Source organism: Morone saxatilis, unplaced genomic scaffold (genome assembly GCF_004916995.1).
Source record: "Morone saxatilis isolate NCDOM2014 unplaced genomic scaffold, NCSU_SB_2.0 Contig23, whole genome shotgun sequence".
NCBI classification, from domain to species: domain Eukaryota; kingdom Metazoa; phylum Chordata; class Actinopteri; family Moronidae; genus Morone; species Morone saxatilis.
The window spans coordinates 16,817,427-16,835,961 of record NW_023339796.1 but is presented as its reverse complement, the minus strand read 5'-3'; the positions used below and the strand labels follow the sequence as shown (position 1 = coordinate 16,835,961).

The 18,535-nt window shown below is 38.3% G+C and overlaps 3 protein-coding genes across 3 annotated transcripts in view; 1 reads left to right on the top strand and 2 right to left on the bottom strand.

Moving 5' to 3' along the window:
• LOC118334539 (oxysterol-binding protein-related protein 11-like) overlaps positions 1-705 on the bottom strand; it is a 4,060-nt gene extending 3,355 nt beyond the window's left edge. Inside the window, 1 exon segment of the mRNA XM_035670467.1 lies at positions 696-705. Coding sequence (XP_035526360.1) covers positions 696-705 — 10 coding nt within the window.
• Positions 706-7,656: 6,951 nt separating this feature from the next.
• On the bottom strand, positions 7,657-11,189 carry cldn1 (claudin 1; the record flags this gene model as incomplete). The annotated part of the gene is given in 4 exon segments (XM_035671173.1): positions 7,657-8,122; positions 9,533-9,617; positions 9,869-10,033; positions 10,923-11,189. Coding segments are annotated over 4 exon segments (636 nt in total). The 3' UTR covers positions 7,657-7,959.
• A 1,267-nt stretch (positions 11,190-12,456) lies between these two features.
• Positions 12,457-14,114, top strand: zgc:153913 (carboxypeptidase N subunit 2). Its single transcript, XM_035671154.1, has one exon. It carries the CDS (start codon positions 12,457-12,459, stop codon positions 14,017-14,019), a length of 1,563 nt encoding a protein of 520 aa, XP_035527047.1. The 3' UTR covers positions 14,020-14,114.
• The last annotated feature ends 4,421 nt before the right edge of the window (positions 14,115-18,535 follow it).

Here is an 18,535-nt window from a genome sequence, read left to right as displayed (position 1 = left end):
TGCTACTTTATACATCTACCCCACTATAATTCAGAGTGTATTCAGAGTATTGTACTGTTTACGCCACTTCATTTATTTAACTTAAGCTGCTTGTTACTTTGCAGAATATTAATACAACATTTAAATCAATGAATACATTATGTTGCATTGTTGTTGATTAAGCTACAGGGGTATATAAAGTTAAAAATAGCTTTAACATTTACCAGCTGAACATTAAAATGATGTACAAATTAATGAAGCAATAATTATAATCCAGTGATATAATACACATTATCTTGAAATGGGCCATTCTGCATAATAAATTTTGTACTTCAAGTATATTTTAATGCTAATTAGTTATTGATACTTTTACTTCAGTAAAGTATTTCTTCCACCACAGCTTTATTATGGCAGGTGCCACAATGTGAACATAATATAAGGGACTGCATGAAAATTATGAGAGAGGGACACAGGGAGTGTTTTTGAGAAAGAGAGAGAGAGAGAGTGAGAGAAATATTCTTTTTGGCTTTATTGGACAGCTTGAGAGTGAGGAGGCAGACAGGAAATGGGGAGAGAGAGGGGTATGCAACAAAGGCCACAGGTGATGGGCAGTTTGAAGTTACATTGGGCCCAGAGCTTCCCATTATCACTCCCCAAGTGGGAGTAACGTGTGCAAAGTGCAGAAAAAATTACACAATCCCATACTGGCTTCCCACCTGTGACCATTCCCATTTATTGTGACTCTGTATATCCGAAAAAACAAATAATGTTTAGACATTAAGAGACATTTAGAACATCTAATTCAAATTAAACTTGTATGGAATAAAGTAGCAATTGTAAAAAATACTAAATACTAACAAATCATGTTTTAAATGCACAAGCTGACAGTTCACTATAGTGACAGTAGTAAAGTCAGTGTTTGTTTGGACCAGAGAATTATTTCTGGCTGTCCATGTCCCATGATCAGAACCATGTGTCAGCCACGTGGAAGGTTCACTGTGTTTTTTTGTGTTTTTTTTAGATAATTTTTTGGCATTTTCACCTTTATTGGACAGTCACAGTGAAGAAGGCAGACAGGAAATGGAGGAAGAAAAGGGGCAGGGGTATGACACACAACAAAGGTCGTCGGCTGGAATTGAATTGAACTGTCGACATTGCGGTCACTTGGCATGCATGTAACCACTTGGTTACCAAGGCCAAAATTCACTGTATCGATTAAGGAGAAACACTCAGTCTCTTTCTGAGCACAAAAGACGGAGGGATGAGATGAGATCCAACTCATAATAATGTTAAAGTTTTCAAGAAATAACGTATGCTGTTCATGGATGTAGAGAAAAAGATGCTCTTAGTTACATTTATTACACAGTTTGCATTAAAATAGATATACATAGAACACAGGATTGTAATAAGACAATGATCTGATCTGTTTATTTAACCTTGATTAAAAACTATTAGGCACATTTTTATTGTTGTTTGATACAAAAAAAAGAAAAAAAATGCCAAAAAGGAAACTAGAGCAGGCCCCAGAGAGCAAAATGATAACATAAAGATCATGTAGGCAGTCAACAAATGTTATTTTAATATTTTGTAATATTTTTGAAGATATGAACTAAACTCTGTTTCAAAACCAAGGCAATGAAAATCCAGTTCAGTTCACTTTTTTTCACTGTTTGGGCCCCTGAAGGGAAGTAATGTCTTTTCTATTCAGGCACAAAACGATCAATTTAAAGGCATTATACACAGTATATAACGGCAAAAGATTACTCCCAGAATCCCTCACTAGGCCTATGCTTTGAATATGTGTCTTGAGGTAGGGTGTGGCCTGACTTAGGAAAGCAGAGGTGAACTGTTTTGAATTGGCTCTCTCTCACTCTCCTTCAGATGGGAGGAGGCAGTGAGCCAGTGCAGTGACGCCTGCCAGTGTCTCTGTGTTTAAATCACTTACATCCACGTCTTGGCCGTGCTGTTCTGGATATTTTGGAGACTCCTAGGAATCCAAAATCTGCTTCTGCCAGAGTGAGAGAGATTTTGGAAACACTCCTAAGAGAGGAGAAGGAAGCTTGCAGAAGGTTTTATCTTGCAATTAAAAGTGACTGCTGGCTTTTTCGTGCAGGAAGATTTGTTTAGATGTTGGACTTGTGGAACCACAACTAAAGACCTTGCGTTTGTTGCTGATGGGTTTAAGGAAGTTGCACTTTATCCTTACAGCTTGATATCATTTCTTTGTATTCATGTGGATGTGTTCCAGTGAAAGTTTTAAGATTACACGTCTAACTATTTCCATTATTAGTTTTGCTCTCTTTTGGTATCTAATTATACTGTATTTTTGTGTAATATCACCAAACTTTATCATGCTTAAAATAACATGGACTTGGCACATTTGTAACAAAAATAATGTCCTTATTTTAATCACAAACAAGATCACCAGCATGCATCACATATCCATCTCCCTCCTGTTCTCGATGTGATGCACTGGATGCAGACATTAAAAGTACTGCTCTTGTTTACCTCTGACAAGTATGGAGGAGGAGACCCTGGTTCCCATGAAGACACTCATCTGTTTTGTATAGACAGTGATCCAGGTGTTGGAGGAGGTCAGCAGAGTCTGAATGAGTGATAATGAACTGTGAGCTGCGCTATTAGATGCAGTGAGAGTTAATTAAGTCGACACACACACACACACACACGCATATTGATCAATTTAGACACACACAGCTGCACACAAAAGTGTGGACACTACCACAGACACACACATTAAAGATTTAGACTTCCTGCCAAGTTGAATGAAACGTCTTATAGTCAAGCTGATCTCATTAGTTAAGCTTCAAGGATTATCTGGTCTCTGTATACATCCATGTACCTGTGTGTGTGTGTGTGTGTGTGTGTGTGTGTGTGTGTGCATCCTCTCAATCAATTTCGCTCTGTGTTTTTTATTTTTATGAAGTGCCAAATTCAAAATAAAAAAAACCCCAAAACAACTTAATAATGAGAAAAATAGGCTGATCAGGACAGTAAATGCACAGGAAGAGCTTTCACCAGGAGGCCTGTTGCTTTCACAGTGACCCCTGCAGCGGACTTATATCCAACAAACTATAGTGATAATTCTAATAAGTGTGTCAGCAGGCAGGTTGTTTTTCTTTCTGTCTACTGTATCCAGCAGTGGGACCCCTGAGGTGAACCCCCATGGATTACATCAGAGGGAGGGAGGCAGTTCTTATTGTATATTTAATATGTCAGAGACAGGATGAAGGTATTAAAGGACTTAAATCTGCATAACTCATAATTTTTTTTTAAAAGATGTATATGATAATAAAGCAAATGTACACAAAATCCCATAAGAAGTAATTAAATTGATGGCCAATGCAATAAACAATGCTCCACATCTGTTAAAAGTCTTCAAACTTGCAAAACAAAAACATAATATTTTAACTCTATAATGAGATATGACGTCTCTGCAGCTCTCTGGCTAACAGGCAGCTGATGTACCAGCTCCTGAGTGCAGAGTGGATCAGTAGATCAGGTTATTTTGATCTGGGGCATTCTGTACAGCTTCCACTGTATCTTTGCCCAGACTGAGGCTCAGAATGTTATACTGGGAGTTTCAAATCAGGTGAGAGGGCACCTCTGCTGGTAGGCTGAGCAGTGGTGGAAGAAGTATTCAGGTCTTTTATTTCTGTAAGAAGAACGATACTCCACTAAAAGTTAAGATCATGCAATCTTACTTCAGTAAACGTGCAGAAGTATTATCAGCAGAACAAACTTAGAATATTTAAAGAAAATAATTTCTTATGCAGACAAATGGCATCTGTGATTGTTATATTGTTATGTATACATCTACTGTCTCCACTCCAATAATGTGGAAGCAGCATTTTGCTGAAGCTAATTTTAACTAAAATCAGTGTTGGATACTTTAGATTATAACACTGTATCATATATTTAAAAGTCTAAACTAACTTGTAATTAAAGATGTTGGTTCATAAAATAAAGGCCACTTAAAGTAGATCAAATGAGCTGAAGTGTTTCTATAAGAGCCTCGACTAATCAATAAATTGGTGGAAAGATGGTATTAATATATATTCTGTACATATTAAGATAGGAGGGACACTATCTTTGCAGGGAATAACTGCAGTGTCATCAGACAAAATGCCTCTGATCCTTATTAGATTTACAGTCAAAGATAGAATATTAGAGGGCAGCAATGACATTATAATCTACAATGTTTGGAAAGAGTTTCAAAGTAAGGCAGTAAGGTTTACATTTCAGTAACACCACTTTGACTGTTAGTTTGTCTGTATAATCCAATTAGAGCTGCCAAATCTTCAGGAACTCATTAGACTGTGCACAGATAAAACTATTTCTACATTAAGGGTGGTGAATAGATCAATCTGATGGTCTGGGCAGCTCTGATAACTGGTATTTGTGCAGTGTGAGATAAAGCTGATCTGTGCCCAGTGTCGACTGTAGCTGACACACCAACACGTCTCTTTTATTCTGCACTTTCAGGGTAATTTTTTGTGTCATTCAAGAGAACAACACATGGAAGACAGAAATGATTTTAACAGCAGTTTAGTTTTCCGTTTGATTTTGTACCCGCTCATTGATTTTTCTGTGATGTCTGCCAGATGCACTCTGCTGATTACAGCAGTTTGAGTTAAAGTCTGGTCCAGCTTCAGATCCATTACTGGACTGAAGATGGGGGAAGCCCTCGAGTGCTGCTCTGTCGATGCACTTCATCAGCCTAAACGCAGAGTTGCTTTACTAAGATCATAAAAATGTCAATCTAAATGCAGCATATTTTATGGGTTATTTGCTGAAATGCAGATAAGATATAATAGTGCTGGTGCTGAGGAGTAACATGCAAACATGCCTTGAATGTATATTGTAACTTTGAGGAAATAGGATTTGGACAATTAGCTTACAGTAATTTAAGAAGGTTCTTAGAGCTCCTCGTAAGATTATAGGTCTAATCTGAGCCATGTTGCAGGTCACAGTGGTTACTTATTGTTGGTAAACTTCCTCTCCTTTAAGCCCTTGATGCCATGGATACCAGACATTTATATTTGAGATGCTCAGACTCTCTTTTTCAGACCTGCAACAGTGCCACAACAGAAACGCTTTTAGAGATCTTAGTATCAAGTAGTGCAAGAGTCAGAGCCGTACTGAAGTGTATCAAAAACGGGTTTTACTGTTCATTTGTTAATTATGGTAATTTAATTATAGATTCATGGCGATTGCTGTGGTAGGTGTGCTTAATTCTGTTCCTGTTCATGTTTGAAATATTTGATTATTGTAAAATTGCATTGTTTTCTAAACAATACATGTAAAGTGAAATGGTTGTAAAAATTGTATTAAACAGCTCAGAATAAACCCTAACATCTCTGTACCAGAGCCATCTTCAATAATGTGAATCTTGTCTAACAGTAAGAATTATGAATTAAGTGAAACTCTTGATGTTTTTATATGTATACCATTTAATTATGATATTAAATAAATATTTTACTGGTATTCTTGCTTTGATTTGTAGTTAGTTTGTTGTTATATGTCAGGTGTTGGGAGTGGAAATTGATCCAAAACATGGCCTCTGTTGTCCTCTAGTGGCCACACATTATCACTCCTCACAGAATATTTTCACATTACTATTTACAATTGCACTTTTCTGTGATTTTTGTTTTGTTAAAGAAATCATAGAATGGACTAGATACAGTCTATAAAGGCGTAGGTCACCTGACCTAATTGTCCTCACCGAACATTGTTTAACACTGCACTTACAATCATATTTTTACATTAGCTTGTAGGTTCATATATTTAGATCTTTCAGATTTCTTTCAGTGGAAGAGTTCACTCTTTCTCTCATTCTGGTATATATCAGAATGACAAAGCAGTGTCATATGAATCCAGATTAGTTCCTGGAAGTACAAGAAAAAAATAGATGACAAATTGTTTATTTTCTCTGTATTTTCTTGCTTTTTATGGTGAAATACTATAATTTAATGTCTTCAAACCATGTCATCTTCTTTGTCATATAGTTTAATTTATTTTCAATTATTGTTTTGTTTTATTGTATTTGTGTATGTGTATTGTCTTTGTTTTTTTTCCCTTTTTGCATAAACAAGTTAAACATAAACTTGAACTTTATCGATTGTCTGACATTCATCATTTTACACAATACGCAAACTTTCTGTTATCTTTGATGAGTCCAAGCGATCTACAGCTGCCTGATGTTTGAGCTGCAGACTGCAGCATTACCAGATGGTGGAGCTCTCTGCTGCAGAATCGCTGCATGCTGACTGTGCTGGAAGTGAGACAATGGAAACAACTGTGAGTTCATACAATCATGTTGTGTATGTGCAGGTGCTGGTAGGATGAAATACCATGACATGTTTAACTCCCATTAAGACTTTAAGGACTTGGTGCTGGATCCTAAATGTGTTAAATCATGGAAGAAAAGACTAGGACAGCACTCTCATTTAACTTTTTGTTATATAACAATATCAGTATCTTGGGAGTGCTGTCCTAGTCCTACGCTTCAGGCCTGACATTCTGAGAATTTAAAGAGTGTGATTTAATGTGCTAAACGTAGGTGGGTATAAATCCTGTGGAATTTGGTTTCCATGAACTGTGATGTCTACTTTCTTCTGTGAGGAGACATGTTGGGACAGGAGCCAGTGGTCTGAGGTATGCCTCCCTGTTTGCCTTAGTTTTGTCTTCCCTGAGGTGACACATTTCTGGAGCAGTCACTGCTAGATGTTGACAATGAAAACTTTTTTAAACCTTTTACAGATTGTTTTAACTTCTTATGCTTCTCAACAATCAGGCTAACTAAAAGATTGTTCTCCATGTTTCACACTGTGACCTTTCCACACAGTGGATTTGTGTAATACTTGCGGTGTTTCTCCATACTGCATCTTAGCTCTTGCATTGAGGGATGTGGGAAGTGACTGGTGGATTTATTTTCTCCTTCCCCCACGCACATACATGTTTGCACACACTTACATACACACAGGACTCCCTTAACTCAGGTCTCACATGAGTAATTGTGTCCCTATTTTACAGTATCATAGTGATTCTGGTCATTGTTATATGTGTCAAAGCAATAAGCAATATTTTTCATGTTGTTGATAAATTCCAACCACCACGGTCATTGATTCTGTTAACACGTATTTTGACGGTTCTCAAAGCTATAACTTATTTCTCAACATTTACTCTTCTTTGGGATATTTGTTAAAATGACAGTGTTCAGCCGATTTAAGAAATAACTGCAACTTTTTTTTTTTATTAGTTTATATATTTGCAGTGGTGAAATGTAACTAAGAGCATTTACTCAAGTCCAATACTTATGTATAAGTTGTAGGTACTTTTATTTGTATTTCCATTACAACTTCATACTTTCTTCCATCACTATCTCAGTGGAAAATATTGTACTTTTTACTCCAGTACGTGTATCTGACCGTTTTAGTTACTTGTTACTTTTCAAATTACATTTTATCACATACCTTTCCTGTCTAGTGAAGGATATTTTCCTGTTTGTGTCTGCAACTTATTCTTTACTTAACTACTTCCTGAAGAGTTAATATCCAGCTCCACACATTAGAGACAGACACTGATTCTGACAAACACATCAAACAAATAAAACTTGAATGATATTAAAACATACAATAATAGGAAAGTAATGAGGATTTTATTTGACATAATACAAAAGTATAATAGCAATATTTCAAACAAAGCAAATAACAAAAACTAAACCATAAAACCCTGAGCAGATTAATACTAAATGGATGCAAGTTGTATGTAGAAATCTCCTGACTCCTGAGATGTTCTGAGTATACTGCGTCAAAAAATATTTTATGTGACATTTTCGACCAAAGAATGGAGTGTATTTCCCAACAACTATAAGCATACACCAAATATAGCACTTGCAAACATACATCAAACAAATGTTAATGACGTGTGTAAGACAGCGTTCTGGATGCAGTAATTGTCTCAGACGTAGTCCCTGCCCGGCTGTCCTGCAGAGCTGGACGGTGGGTAGCGCGGAGATTTGCCTGAGCCCTCGTTGGAGCAGATGCAGCAGAAGAAGCTCCCTCCAATAATAGTGAGACAGGCAGCTCCCCATCCAACATACAGGGCGCTTCCAAATTCATACCTGTGAATGATTCACACATCACTTATCTGGACATTTTGAAAGGACAGGGAAGAGTGAGTTTTCTCACAGATTTAGCAGTAATACAAGTCCTGAAGTCTACACACAAATGTATTTATATTATATTCAATTATGTCTGCTTCACAGCAGCGAGGTTCCAACATCACAACGTTTGGTTTCAAGATGTTATTGTAAAGTTAACAACATGAGCACGAACGAGTGTTCTGGAAAATCGAAGGAATATTTTAACATTTTGGGAAAAAAGCTTTTTTTTGAGAGTTAGAGACCACTCTCATGTCTATAAGTTAAATATGAAGCTATGGTCAGCAGCCTGTTAGCTTAGGTTAGCATAAAGACTGGAAACAGGCGGAAACTACAAGTCTGGCTGAGAACACAATACATTCTGGTTGTACTGGGGGTTATGTTTTCTTGGCTGGCTGAAGTGACTTCCTGGAGTGATTACTTCACTCACAGTGATGATGAGACTCCAGGCTATAGCCGTTTGCCCCTTTGTTTTCAGTCTTTACGCTAAACTTAGCTAACTGGCTGCACTACCATGAGTAGCTTCACATTTACCATGTTTCAAGGGGTGTAAAGTACATTTAATCAAGTAGTCTTTCAATTTTATGCTACTTGATACTTCTGCTCCACATACTTCTGAGGCAGATATTATACTTTTTACTCTATACTATACTGTATTTATTTGACAGATATAGCCTAGTTACTAATTACTTTGCAGATAAAAATTTCAATCAATTTATAAAATGTGATGCAGTGCTGTAAATGAACAGTTTACAAACTAGTTAGTGAGGCGTGCCCAGTAGATATGTTTATGTTTGATACATTTGTAGCCTATATTTGACTAATAATACTTTTTAAAGGACCAGTCTGTAAGATTTAGTGCCTTCTAGCAGTGAAGTTGCAGATTGCCACCAGCTGAATACTGCTCACCTTCTAAGCACAAAAGAAAACCAGAAAAGGGCCCTATCTAGAGCCAGTATTTGGTTTGTCCATTCTGAGCTACGGTAGAAACATGGCGGTTCAACAAGGCGGACTCCTTAGAAGAAGACTATTGGAAATACAAGCGTCTCATTTTAAGGTAACAAAAACACAACGGTCTTACATGGTCTTAATGTAAACATACCTATTAATATTATATTTCATTTCTGCCAAAAGATCCTCCTAAATGTTACACACTGGACCTTTTAAGATAAATCTAGAAGTAAGGCCTTTGTGTGTATTGTGAGTGGTATTGTGCTTTTACTTTATACTTATAAATATTAAAGTACTCCTATAGGTGTGTAATAACAAATGACAGCATAATAAAAGACTGTCCTCTGCGTCATTACACTACACTGATACCTGATAATTAGTGTGAATTCCAGACTGAACGGCAGAGAAGGAAGAGCTCACCTGGAATTAGTGGGAGTGAATGGGTTGTAGAATTCCTGTGCTATTCTGTGGCCATACCAAGACGTTCCCACCAGAGCAAGCAGACCTGGAAAACCATGAGCAGAAGAACATATTATATTGTTGTATTATACAGGTTAAAACATGCAGGAGTGTGTTATCTTTCATGTATTATCTTCTACCCACAAATTTCCTACAAGTCAAGTCATGTTTAAAAGTGGTTGTATTATTGTGGTCAAAGGGAAATATTCAGTGGTGTGGTGGAACTTCTTTAGTGAAAAAAATATGTAATGTGTTCAATCGCTGTGTTGCATGTGTCTGAAATGAATGGACTCTGACCGGCGATAATGAAGATAACCCCTCCAGCTAGAGCCACTTTATCCTTCTGCTTCGGGTCTGCTGCCATACAGGTGGTGCACCTCATGCCCACCACCTCCACCATGATAGAAATAACGCTCAGCAAGACGGAGGCCAGCATCAACCCTCGTGTGCCTTGTACAATCCCTGGAGACAAAGACATGGTACGAGATCACTCAATGTCCGCATGTTTCCACATGTTTTTATGTTATTTATTTAGCTTTGACTTTTGACTTTATAAAGATGAGCAGTTGATTGTATTTTCTGTCGACTCCCCTAGGTCTTCCCTACTCCTGCTTGCTTTCTCTATGCTATTACATCAATTACATCTATTTCTAGTATATCTAAAATAAAAGCTTAAATTAAATCTGATCAAAGTCATCCAGCAAGCCGTCTTTTGTATATAGTTACTTAACTATGGCTTTATTGAATCTCAGTTTTCACTTTCTTGTTTACCAAAAGTCACATAACAGTCAGGAAAGCTGCAGTACTGGAAAACATGCCCTCCAGGATTTTCTTTTTATCTGATGGAAAAGCGGATGCCAGAGCTTTTCTTTGATGATGTAGAAAAGAAAAGAAAACCCCTTCACGTAGATACATTTGAACTGTTTCTTTGGAATTGATTTCAAAAGAAGGAGGAGTTTCTTCAGCTGCTGGTATTTGACTGACATGTTTCTACATGTAAAGAGGTCTTACAGGGAGAGAAGAAGGGCCTTTCTTAAACAACCAAGAAAGTTTGAATGACCAGACAGATTTACACATTACTGTTTTATTCCAGACAGCCCAAAAATCTTCTAAAATTAAGAGATTTCATTACAATTTCATAAAGTCACTATTGAAAAAGATAAAAAGATAAAAAAGTTAATAAATATACCATTCATTGACCTATTCTCTTCCCACACCCATATTTTTGTAAAAGAAGAAATTTAGCAACCAATATACTGTAATTGGCTTATGCGATAATATAGGCTCTTTGTCTTTGTAAAGGAATCTTATAAAAGGTATCATGAAAAGAAGATATGCGAAACAACATTACCTGGGAGCTGGAGAAGTGAATCATACACTTTACACTGAATTTGACCAGTGCTCTGAGATACACAGCTCTTCCACAGCCCTTCAAACATTGCCTGAGCTGTGATGATGTTGTCTCCTGCATAGGATGAAGCTTTCCATTCTACCATGACTGTGGATGCTATTGTGCCAATGAAGCCCAGGAAAGCCAGCGTGAAGCCGAGAAGCTGCATACCTGCATTGGCCATCGTTTAACCTCAGAAACCTAAAAAAAGAAAAAAAAGAAAAAGAATAGTTCCAAAAGATTGAAAAAGTTCCAAAAGCTTTCTTGATGTAGTTCCTGCTGGTTTTGGGTGGTGCATCTGATCCCAAACAGTGCTGTCTACCTGTACATCATCACACCCTGGAGGAGAGGGAGGATCCAGGAATGCCATGCACCTCTGACTGAGGTCAGGAGGAGCAGGATGACACCTAGTGGAGGTGATGGTTTCCTGCAATGACTGAAACTGCTCCTAAATGTACAGCAAAGTCACAAAATAACCTCCATAGAAAAATACACTAGTACAAGGAGTGCAGGTAGATACGGTAGATTGTATAAGGTACTTACACTCAAACACAGTAAGACATAGTAATATTCACAATTGGTATTCACACTACAGCTGAGGTTCCAAAGCATGAAGCAATTTACATGACAAACTTCATTTGGAAACACTGACTTCTCACCAGGCATTTAAACACCACACAGAAACATGTTTTATGAATTTATGCCTCTCTGCTCCGGTATTATTATGCTTTTCCGTATGTGAATGTTTTTGTTTTTTTGACTCTGTGTTAACTAGTCTACATTGCTGTTTTGGCCAGGTCTCTCTTGTAAAGGTAATAAATAAAAAGAATGACAAATATAGTAAATAGTATAAAATCAATAGAATCATTAGTAGTGGAAGCAGTAGATGTGGTAGTATTATTAGTAGTAGTATTTGTTATTTCTGGCAGAAAATTAGAAAAAAAGAATGATCTACTTTTGAAATCACATTACTCTCTGATCTATTTGTTTTGGTAAATAGTGACTCAACTGTGACAAACTTTTTCTGAAACTAACATTAACAAGATGAAATTCCTCTGCTTTTTAATCACGCTGTGTATTACAGCAAAAAATAAAAGTCAACTATATTCTGCTATGGGAGCTGATTTACTGAATAACAGGATTGTCTGCCTTTTTTTGTTGTGAGCAAACCATGGCAGGAGCTGCATGGCCACTGACCAAAGGTTTTGTCTTGCCTAATTCAGACTTGTTGTCATTTGCACTTTGTTTCAGCTAGCTTGTAGATCCACAAGGAAATTCAATGCTACGGAGATCCCTGTAACACAGAGGTACGTTGAATTAAATGTATTTAAATGGAAACATACAGTTTGAATGTTACTGATTCTTCTCTCTGTGAATAAATGACAGCTAGAAAAACAAACAGGAGTACAATGTACAATGCTCTTAAATCAAAGCAACATTGACTTTGATTTCCTGTTACTTCATACAAGCTTTCTTCATGATTTGACAGTGAAAAATGGACAAAGACCGCAGCCTGATTCTGTTCCTGGTGCTGCTTCTCTGTCACAAAGGCAACACAGACGTACAAACCTCTTGTCCATACAAATGCCAGTGTTTCACTCCAGTCCAAGTACTGTGTGCTGATGCAGGAATGTCATCTTTACCCAGGAACACGTCCAGGCAGGTCAAGGACTTTATTATAATGTCCTCATCCCTGGCCTACCTGTTCTTCCACACTTTAGAGGAAAGCCCCCAACTCACCAAGCTTATCTTCCTAAATAATGCACTGCGAAGTATTCACTCTAAGTCTTTTGAGCATCTGGCTGAGCTGCAGGAGCTGGAAATCAGTGGGAACCCTGGACTGGAGCATTTATATCTGGAGACTTTTGCAAAGCAGGGCAACTTGACTAAACTGGTGCTTAACTTCAACAGGTTCAAGACAGTGCTTCCTGGTATGTTTGACTCTCTTAAACAGCTAGAAACGCTGCAGATGAAGGGCAACATCATATCAGATCTGCCTACATTTCTTTTCCTGAACCTCCACAATCTGCGTGTCCTGGATTTGTCACAAAATCAGCTTGAAGGAGTGAAAAGGGAAACTTTTTCTGGTCTGGCAAGACTGGACACCCTTAAAATGAACTATAACCTCATCAGCATTCTTGCATCTGACACGTTCCACAATATTTCTCAACTGACAGAGCTTCACTTGGAGGGGAATAAGATATCAGAGCTTGCTGACAGCATCTTCTTTATGTTAACCGAACTGAAGGTGCTGAACCTCCGTGGAAACCTTCTTACAACCTTCAGCGATAAAGTGTTTGGATTCAAGGCCACAAATTTGGAGGAGCTGAACCTAAAAGGCAACAGACTGAATGAGCTGTCCTCTCTAAGCAGTTTGACATCTCTTACCGACCTTATCTTGTCTTCTAACCAGCTTTCCACCCTTCCTCAAGACATTTTTAGAAATGTTACAGTCCTGGAGAATCTGGACCTGTCTGAAAACCAGCTCACCTTACTGCCCAAAATGATCTTTCATGGTCTATTTAGCATCAAGGCAATCCACTTAAACAACAACAACTTGAGCAACGTGGATGCTGAACTGTTTGAGGATCAGCTGCTCATCCAGCAGCTCTACCTGTCTGACAACCAGCTGGAAACTCTCCCACCGGGCCTTTTAGACCCTTTTGTCCTCCAGCACACAGTGAGACTACACGGAAACCCCTGGAAATGTGACTGCCACATGTGGTATCTGCATGACTGGGTGCTGAGAAACAGCCAAGACATAGAGATGCTTGACAGGATGCTCTGCGAGAGCCCGGGCTATCTGAGCAAACTGCCAGTTGTCTCCATCGACAAGGACCAGCTTTTGTGTCGGTTGTCCAAAGATGAGATGCCTGATCTCACCCACTGTAGCCAAGAAGCTTCCAATGACACTGTGATCATCAAGTGTAAAGTGGATAAATGCTCTCCACTAACAGTGAAGGTACAGTTTCAGGAAGATGACGGTGGTATTAAGGAGCATATTTTGAAGAATTCTCATTGTAGCAACGAGACAATGATCGAGAGCCCCATTCAGTAGTTCTCCCTGTTAATTAGACTTTGTTATCTGTGCAAATTCGTCCTCAGACAGAGAGTCACATTATATGTTCGGACTGTCACAGTCAATACTGTAAACAAACATCTAACTCAGCAGCTGATAACTACATGCATGCGGCTGAATGATAAGAGGGGTGGATGAACCCTTTTTTTTGTTCAAAGTTCAATCCACAACGTTTTAAAATCCTGTCACTGCTAAAAGGAAGTATGAGTAACAATCATCTGTTAAATCTCCAGTAGATGCCTCTGGCTTCCTAATTGATGTGCACTGACTGTGGTTGACTGCCTTTACACTTCTTGATAACCACTACACTGAAGTCTGACTGAAAATGTTGTCTGAACAAGCATGAGGGCAACCGGTGTTGAATATTTGTTTGTGTCCATTTACAGGAGAGTTTTGGAACAGCGACCACTGTAAAATATCAATAAAATGTCATATTTGCTTCTTTAAATCATCATGATTCAAACATTAAACAGAGTAGAACACATTGGGAAATATATATAGTTTGTCCTAAAAATGTATTCAGTATTTAGATCCTTCAAGTTTTGCATACCACAAAAAAATATTATATTAAAAGTAAAAATCCAGCATTCAAAATGTTATTTTAAGTACTATCAGTAAAATGTACTTAAAAGTAGAACACTATATAAAAATCTTTATGTCTTAATTAATTAATTTAGCTAATTCTGACTATTTTATATACTGTAGTATAACTGCAGTTTAGCTCATCATTGCTTTTGTATGTAAAATCATGATATGTAACATAACCTGTTGTCATACACATGTAGTACAGTAAAAAGTACAATATCTCCTTCTGAAATGTAAAAAGTATAAAGTATGGAAAATTTAAATACTAAATTGTAGTACAAATACTTCAGATTTGTACTTAGTTACATTTCTCTACTGCCTTGGCTCACATATATTTCTAACTTATAGAGGATTGCAGTAGTGAATCATCTTGTCATCTAGGGGTTCCTCTGATCACTCCACTGCTCGTGAACACTGGGAGGGATGATAAAGAGAGAGGGAGGAGGAAAGCCTCGACACAACAAGGCACACAGATGGCTACACCTTGAATGCGGCACTCTAACCCAGGGTTAATAAGGGTCAAAGGCCAAGGGGTCGATTGGGTCCTTGGTCCGAGTTGAATGACATCACAATTCACATGACAAAAACTGGTGGCCGTCTTACTTCCACAGTTTGGAGGGATGTCCTTTAGTTGGAGGTAATCCTCACTTGACCAAAACTATGGAGAAAACATTTAAAGTACAGGGTTGTTAGTTAATGAGCAACAAGACATTTGGAAGTCGTTAAATGCATATCTTTATTCAATGAGCAAAATTTCCAAAAAAGGGCCAGACATGTGTTGTTCATTACATAGGTCTAAATGCTGCAGAATGAGAATATTATATATAAATATGATATAATCCATTATATAATATAATTTATTTATTTCCGCTTTATCCTATGGGGCCGCTATTCCAAAAAAACGTGGGGCAAGCCAAAGGCTTAAGCCCACAGAAAGTTTCCCCCCTTCTCGATACAGTATTTTTTCCACTTTCCTTACTGAGGATCCTCGAGAATAGGGATTTTTTCCCAAGGCAGGTTAAAAAGGGGAATCTCCAAAATGGTGTTTTTGGGGTCTAATAACCGACTGATGGCACAGACTGGGGTTGCGCTCAACGAGTTCGGGGATATTGTTGCAAGAAAAACACGACCCGTCAAAATAGTTGTGTCCCCAACCAATTTCACACGTGCTTTTTCGGTTCCGCTCATCTATCCTTTCCAATGTAAACGGGAAAACCACCTTGCGAGGAAAATAATCACCTAGGGGGTAAACAGCAGAAAAAATCCCTTTTTTTTTAAAGTATTATTTTTTATGCCTTTATTTGATAGAGGTAGCTGGAGAAAGACAGGAAAGGGGGGCAGAGAGAGAGGGGACGACATGCAGCAAAGGACCGCATGTCAGACTCAAACCCGGGCTGCTGCATATATGGGTCGCCAGCTCTACCGACTGAGCTAACTGGGCACCCTGGTCAACAGAAACTTGACTCTACACAAATATTTGGTGCTCTGTGACTGTATGCTAACACATTAGCCATATTAACCATATAAGGTGATAATATGTCAGTGTTGTATGTACTTCTTGTTGTGCTGCCCCCAAGTGGCCAAAATCAACTAATGTAGGTTTAAGCCTCTTAAAAATTAAACAAACATAAACCTTTCTAATCATGGTGTGTTCAGGGTAATGTGTGCCATGTTTGTAGCTACACAGTCATCAGAATAAATTAGCTGTTTCATGCATCATTTTATACAAATTTAGCCTAAATTGTGCTGAGGATATTTTGTATCTTCCAGTATTTTCATAATTGAGTCTAAAGTTTAAACTAAACTAAATGTTTGTAAAGATGAAACCACTTGTTGGTACAGCATAGTTTCAGAGGTTAATAGAATTATCAATGCCAAAACCACCTGTCAGCATCCATCACTGCCACTTATTCTCATTGCCTGGCAAACTAACAGCAGCAGGGTGTGAGCACTGTGTCAAGGCACAATGAAAAGCGGTTCTTAACCCCCATGGTCAGATCCCATCTCTCTACAGGGCAGTTAGCACCGGACACCACGCTCCACACAGCAGTTCCTCAGATGGGAGAGGAAAGAAACGGAGGGGTGCGGACATTATCTGGTGAGACACAAATGTTCAAAACAACACAAAGCACTGGGGGGTTTCCCACAGAGTTTAGACTGGCCGGTGAGGAGGGAGGTGGCGAGGGCAGGCCAGAGTCCCCGGGACAAAGAGTAGAGGTCATCTAAGACTCAGTGCCCGGGGCAAGAATTCAAGAGGAGGGTTTTTGATCTGAAAATGTAAATTGATTTCAGATCAGGTTGCTGTGTATGTGTGTACCACCAGTGTTATCATTGATACTATTATACAGTATTAATTAATTAAGGGGCATATATCTCAGTCTTAAGGACAAAAATCATATAAATTATTGGAACATTTATCTGTACTTTACTTATCATGCTCATTGTTTTGTTTTTTTTCAGCATCACCTAAATGAGCTCAGTCACTCGTGAAATGATAACCAACCAGTTGCTATTATGTGGGCAGGTGTCTATTAGATCCTCTCTCTCAGCCCTATGAGAGGCTGATACACATCCTCCATGACACAATGACCTAAACATCTCGAGAACACAAATAGGCCATTTTGCACACTCAAAATGTGAGCCTTGCTTACAAACAAGGGTCAATATTTACCCCTCAGTGCATCCAGACCCCCGGGTGGAGGCTAAATTGGTGTTGCTGACCAAATTATGAACAGCTGACCTGATGTGGGTGTTAAGTGGACGCAGAGATGTCATCAGAATGGTAATCTTTTAGCATACTGGTACGCTGGCTATTGTCTTGTCCGTCCCTATTGGTGGATAACAAGAGCCTATAAGCTCCTTATCATCACATTACAATTATTGAGGACGAATCAGGAGCTATGGCCCTGCGGACCCTGCTCTCATACGACTATCCTTGTTTTGTTTCCAGCTCTCCTGATAGGGAGGTTTTATTATGCATGCATACAGCCTTTTCATTGTATATTGAAGAGTCACTGCAAAACTTAGCATTTTGTTGCTGCAAAACAATTTAAATACCTCCCACACTCCAACTTCCAGCAGCAGAAGTAATTTCTGAAGAGGCCATTGTTTCCCAGTGGTAAGACGTATTAAAATGTTGCTCAAGTGCGCTTCACATATTATGGTTTAGTAAAGCACTTCTAAGCAGCATTATTCACATAACTTTTTAAGAGGTCCAAAGCTTGTCAAGTCCTGGTTCCAGGTTTTAAGAGAATTGCCTTGACATGCTTAAATTTAAGAGTGATATATTACAAATGGGAAAAAAATGTGTTATTCAGGCTGAGCACTAAAGTCTCATTCATGCTTCACAGCCACTGACTCATTCATCAGCTGTGTGGCTCTCAGCTGACTAGTAATGTCCAATCATATTCATAGGTGCACAGCATGGCCCAGCGTGAAATAACAACCAAATTTGCCTTGATTTTATTTTTGCAGGTTGAGTGTGCCGTCTATTCCACAAACACTAGTTAGATTTTTCTGATTATGTACTCAGCTTGCAGTTGCCAGCACCTCCAGCCCTGAAGTACACAAATTCAGTTAGCAGAAGCCTGATTGCTGGACATATTTTTAGTCTTTTCTGCCAAACCTGTAAATCTGTAAAAACTGTAGAATCATTGCTTCAAATGATCAATTCCTTAATGAAAGTGACTGAACTTGTGTTTTTTTATCAGTTCAACTCAAGTCATTGCTGAGGCAGTGGTTACAAACTGTCTGATTTGTTTTTGTTATTTGGATCATTTTTGCCTTCAATTGACATTGTAGTCGAGAGCTAGAGGGACAATGTCATGTGTTTGAGGCCCCCATGACACCAATTCAATTCAATTCAGTTCAGTTTTATTTGTATAGCACCAATTCATAACAAAAGTTATCT

Bases quoted from the DNA above. Each gene is read 5' to 3' on its own strand.
- zgc:153913 (XM_035671154.1), top strand. From the start codon at position 12,457: ATGGACAAAGACCGCAGCCTGATTCTGTTCCTGGTGCTGCTTCTCTGT.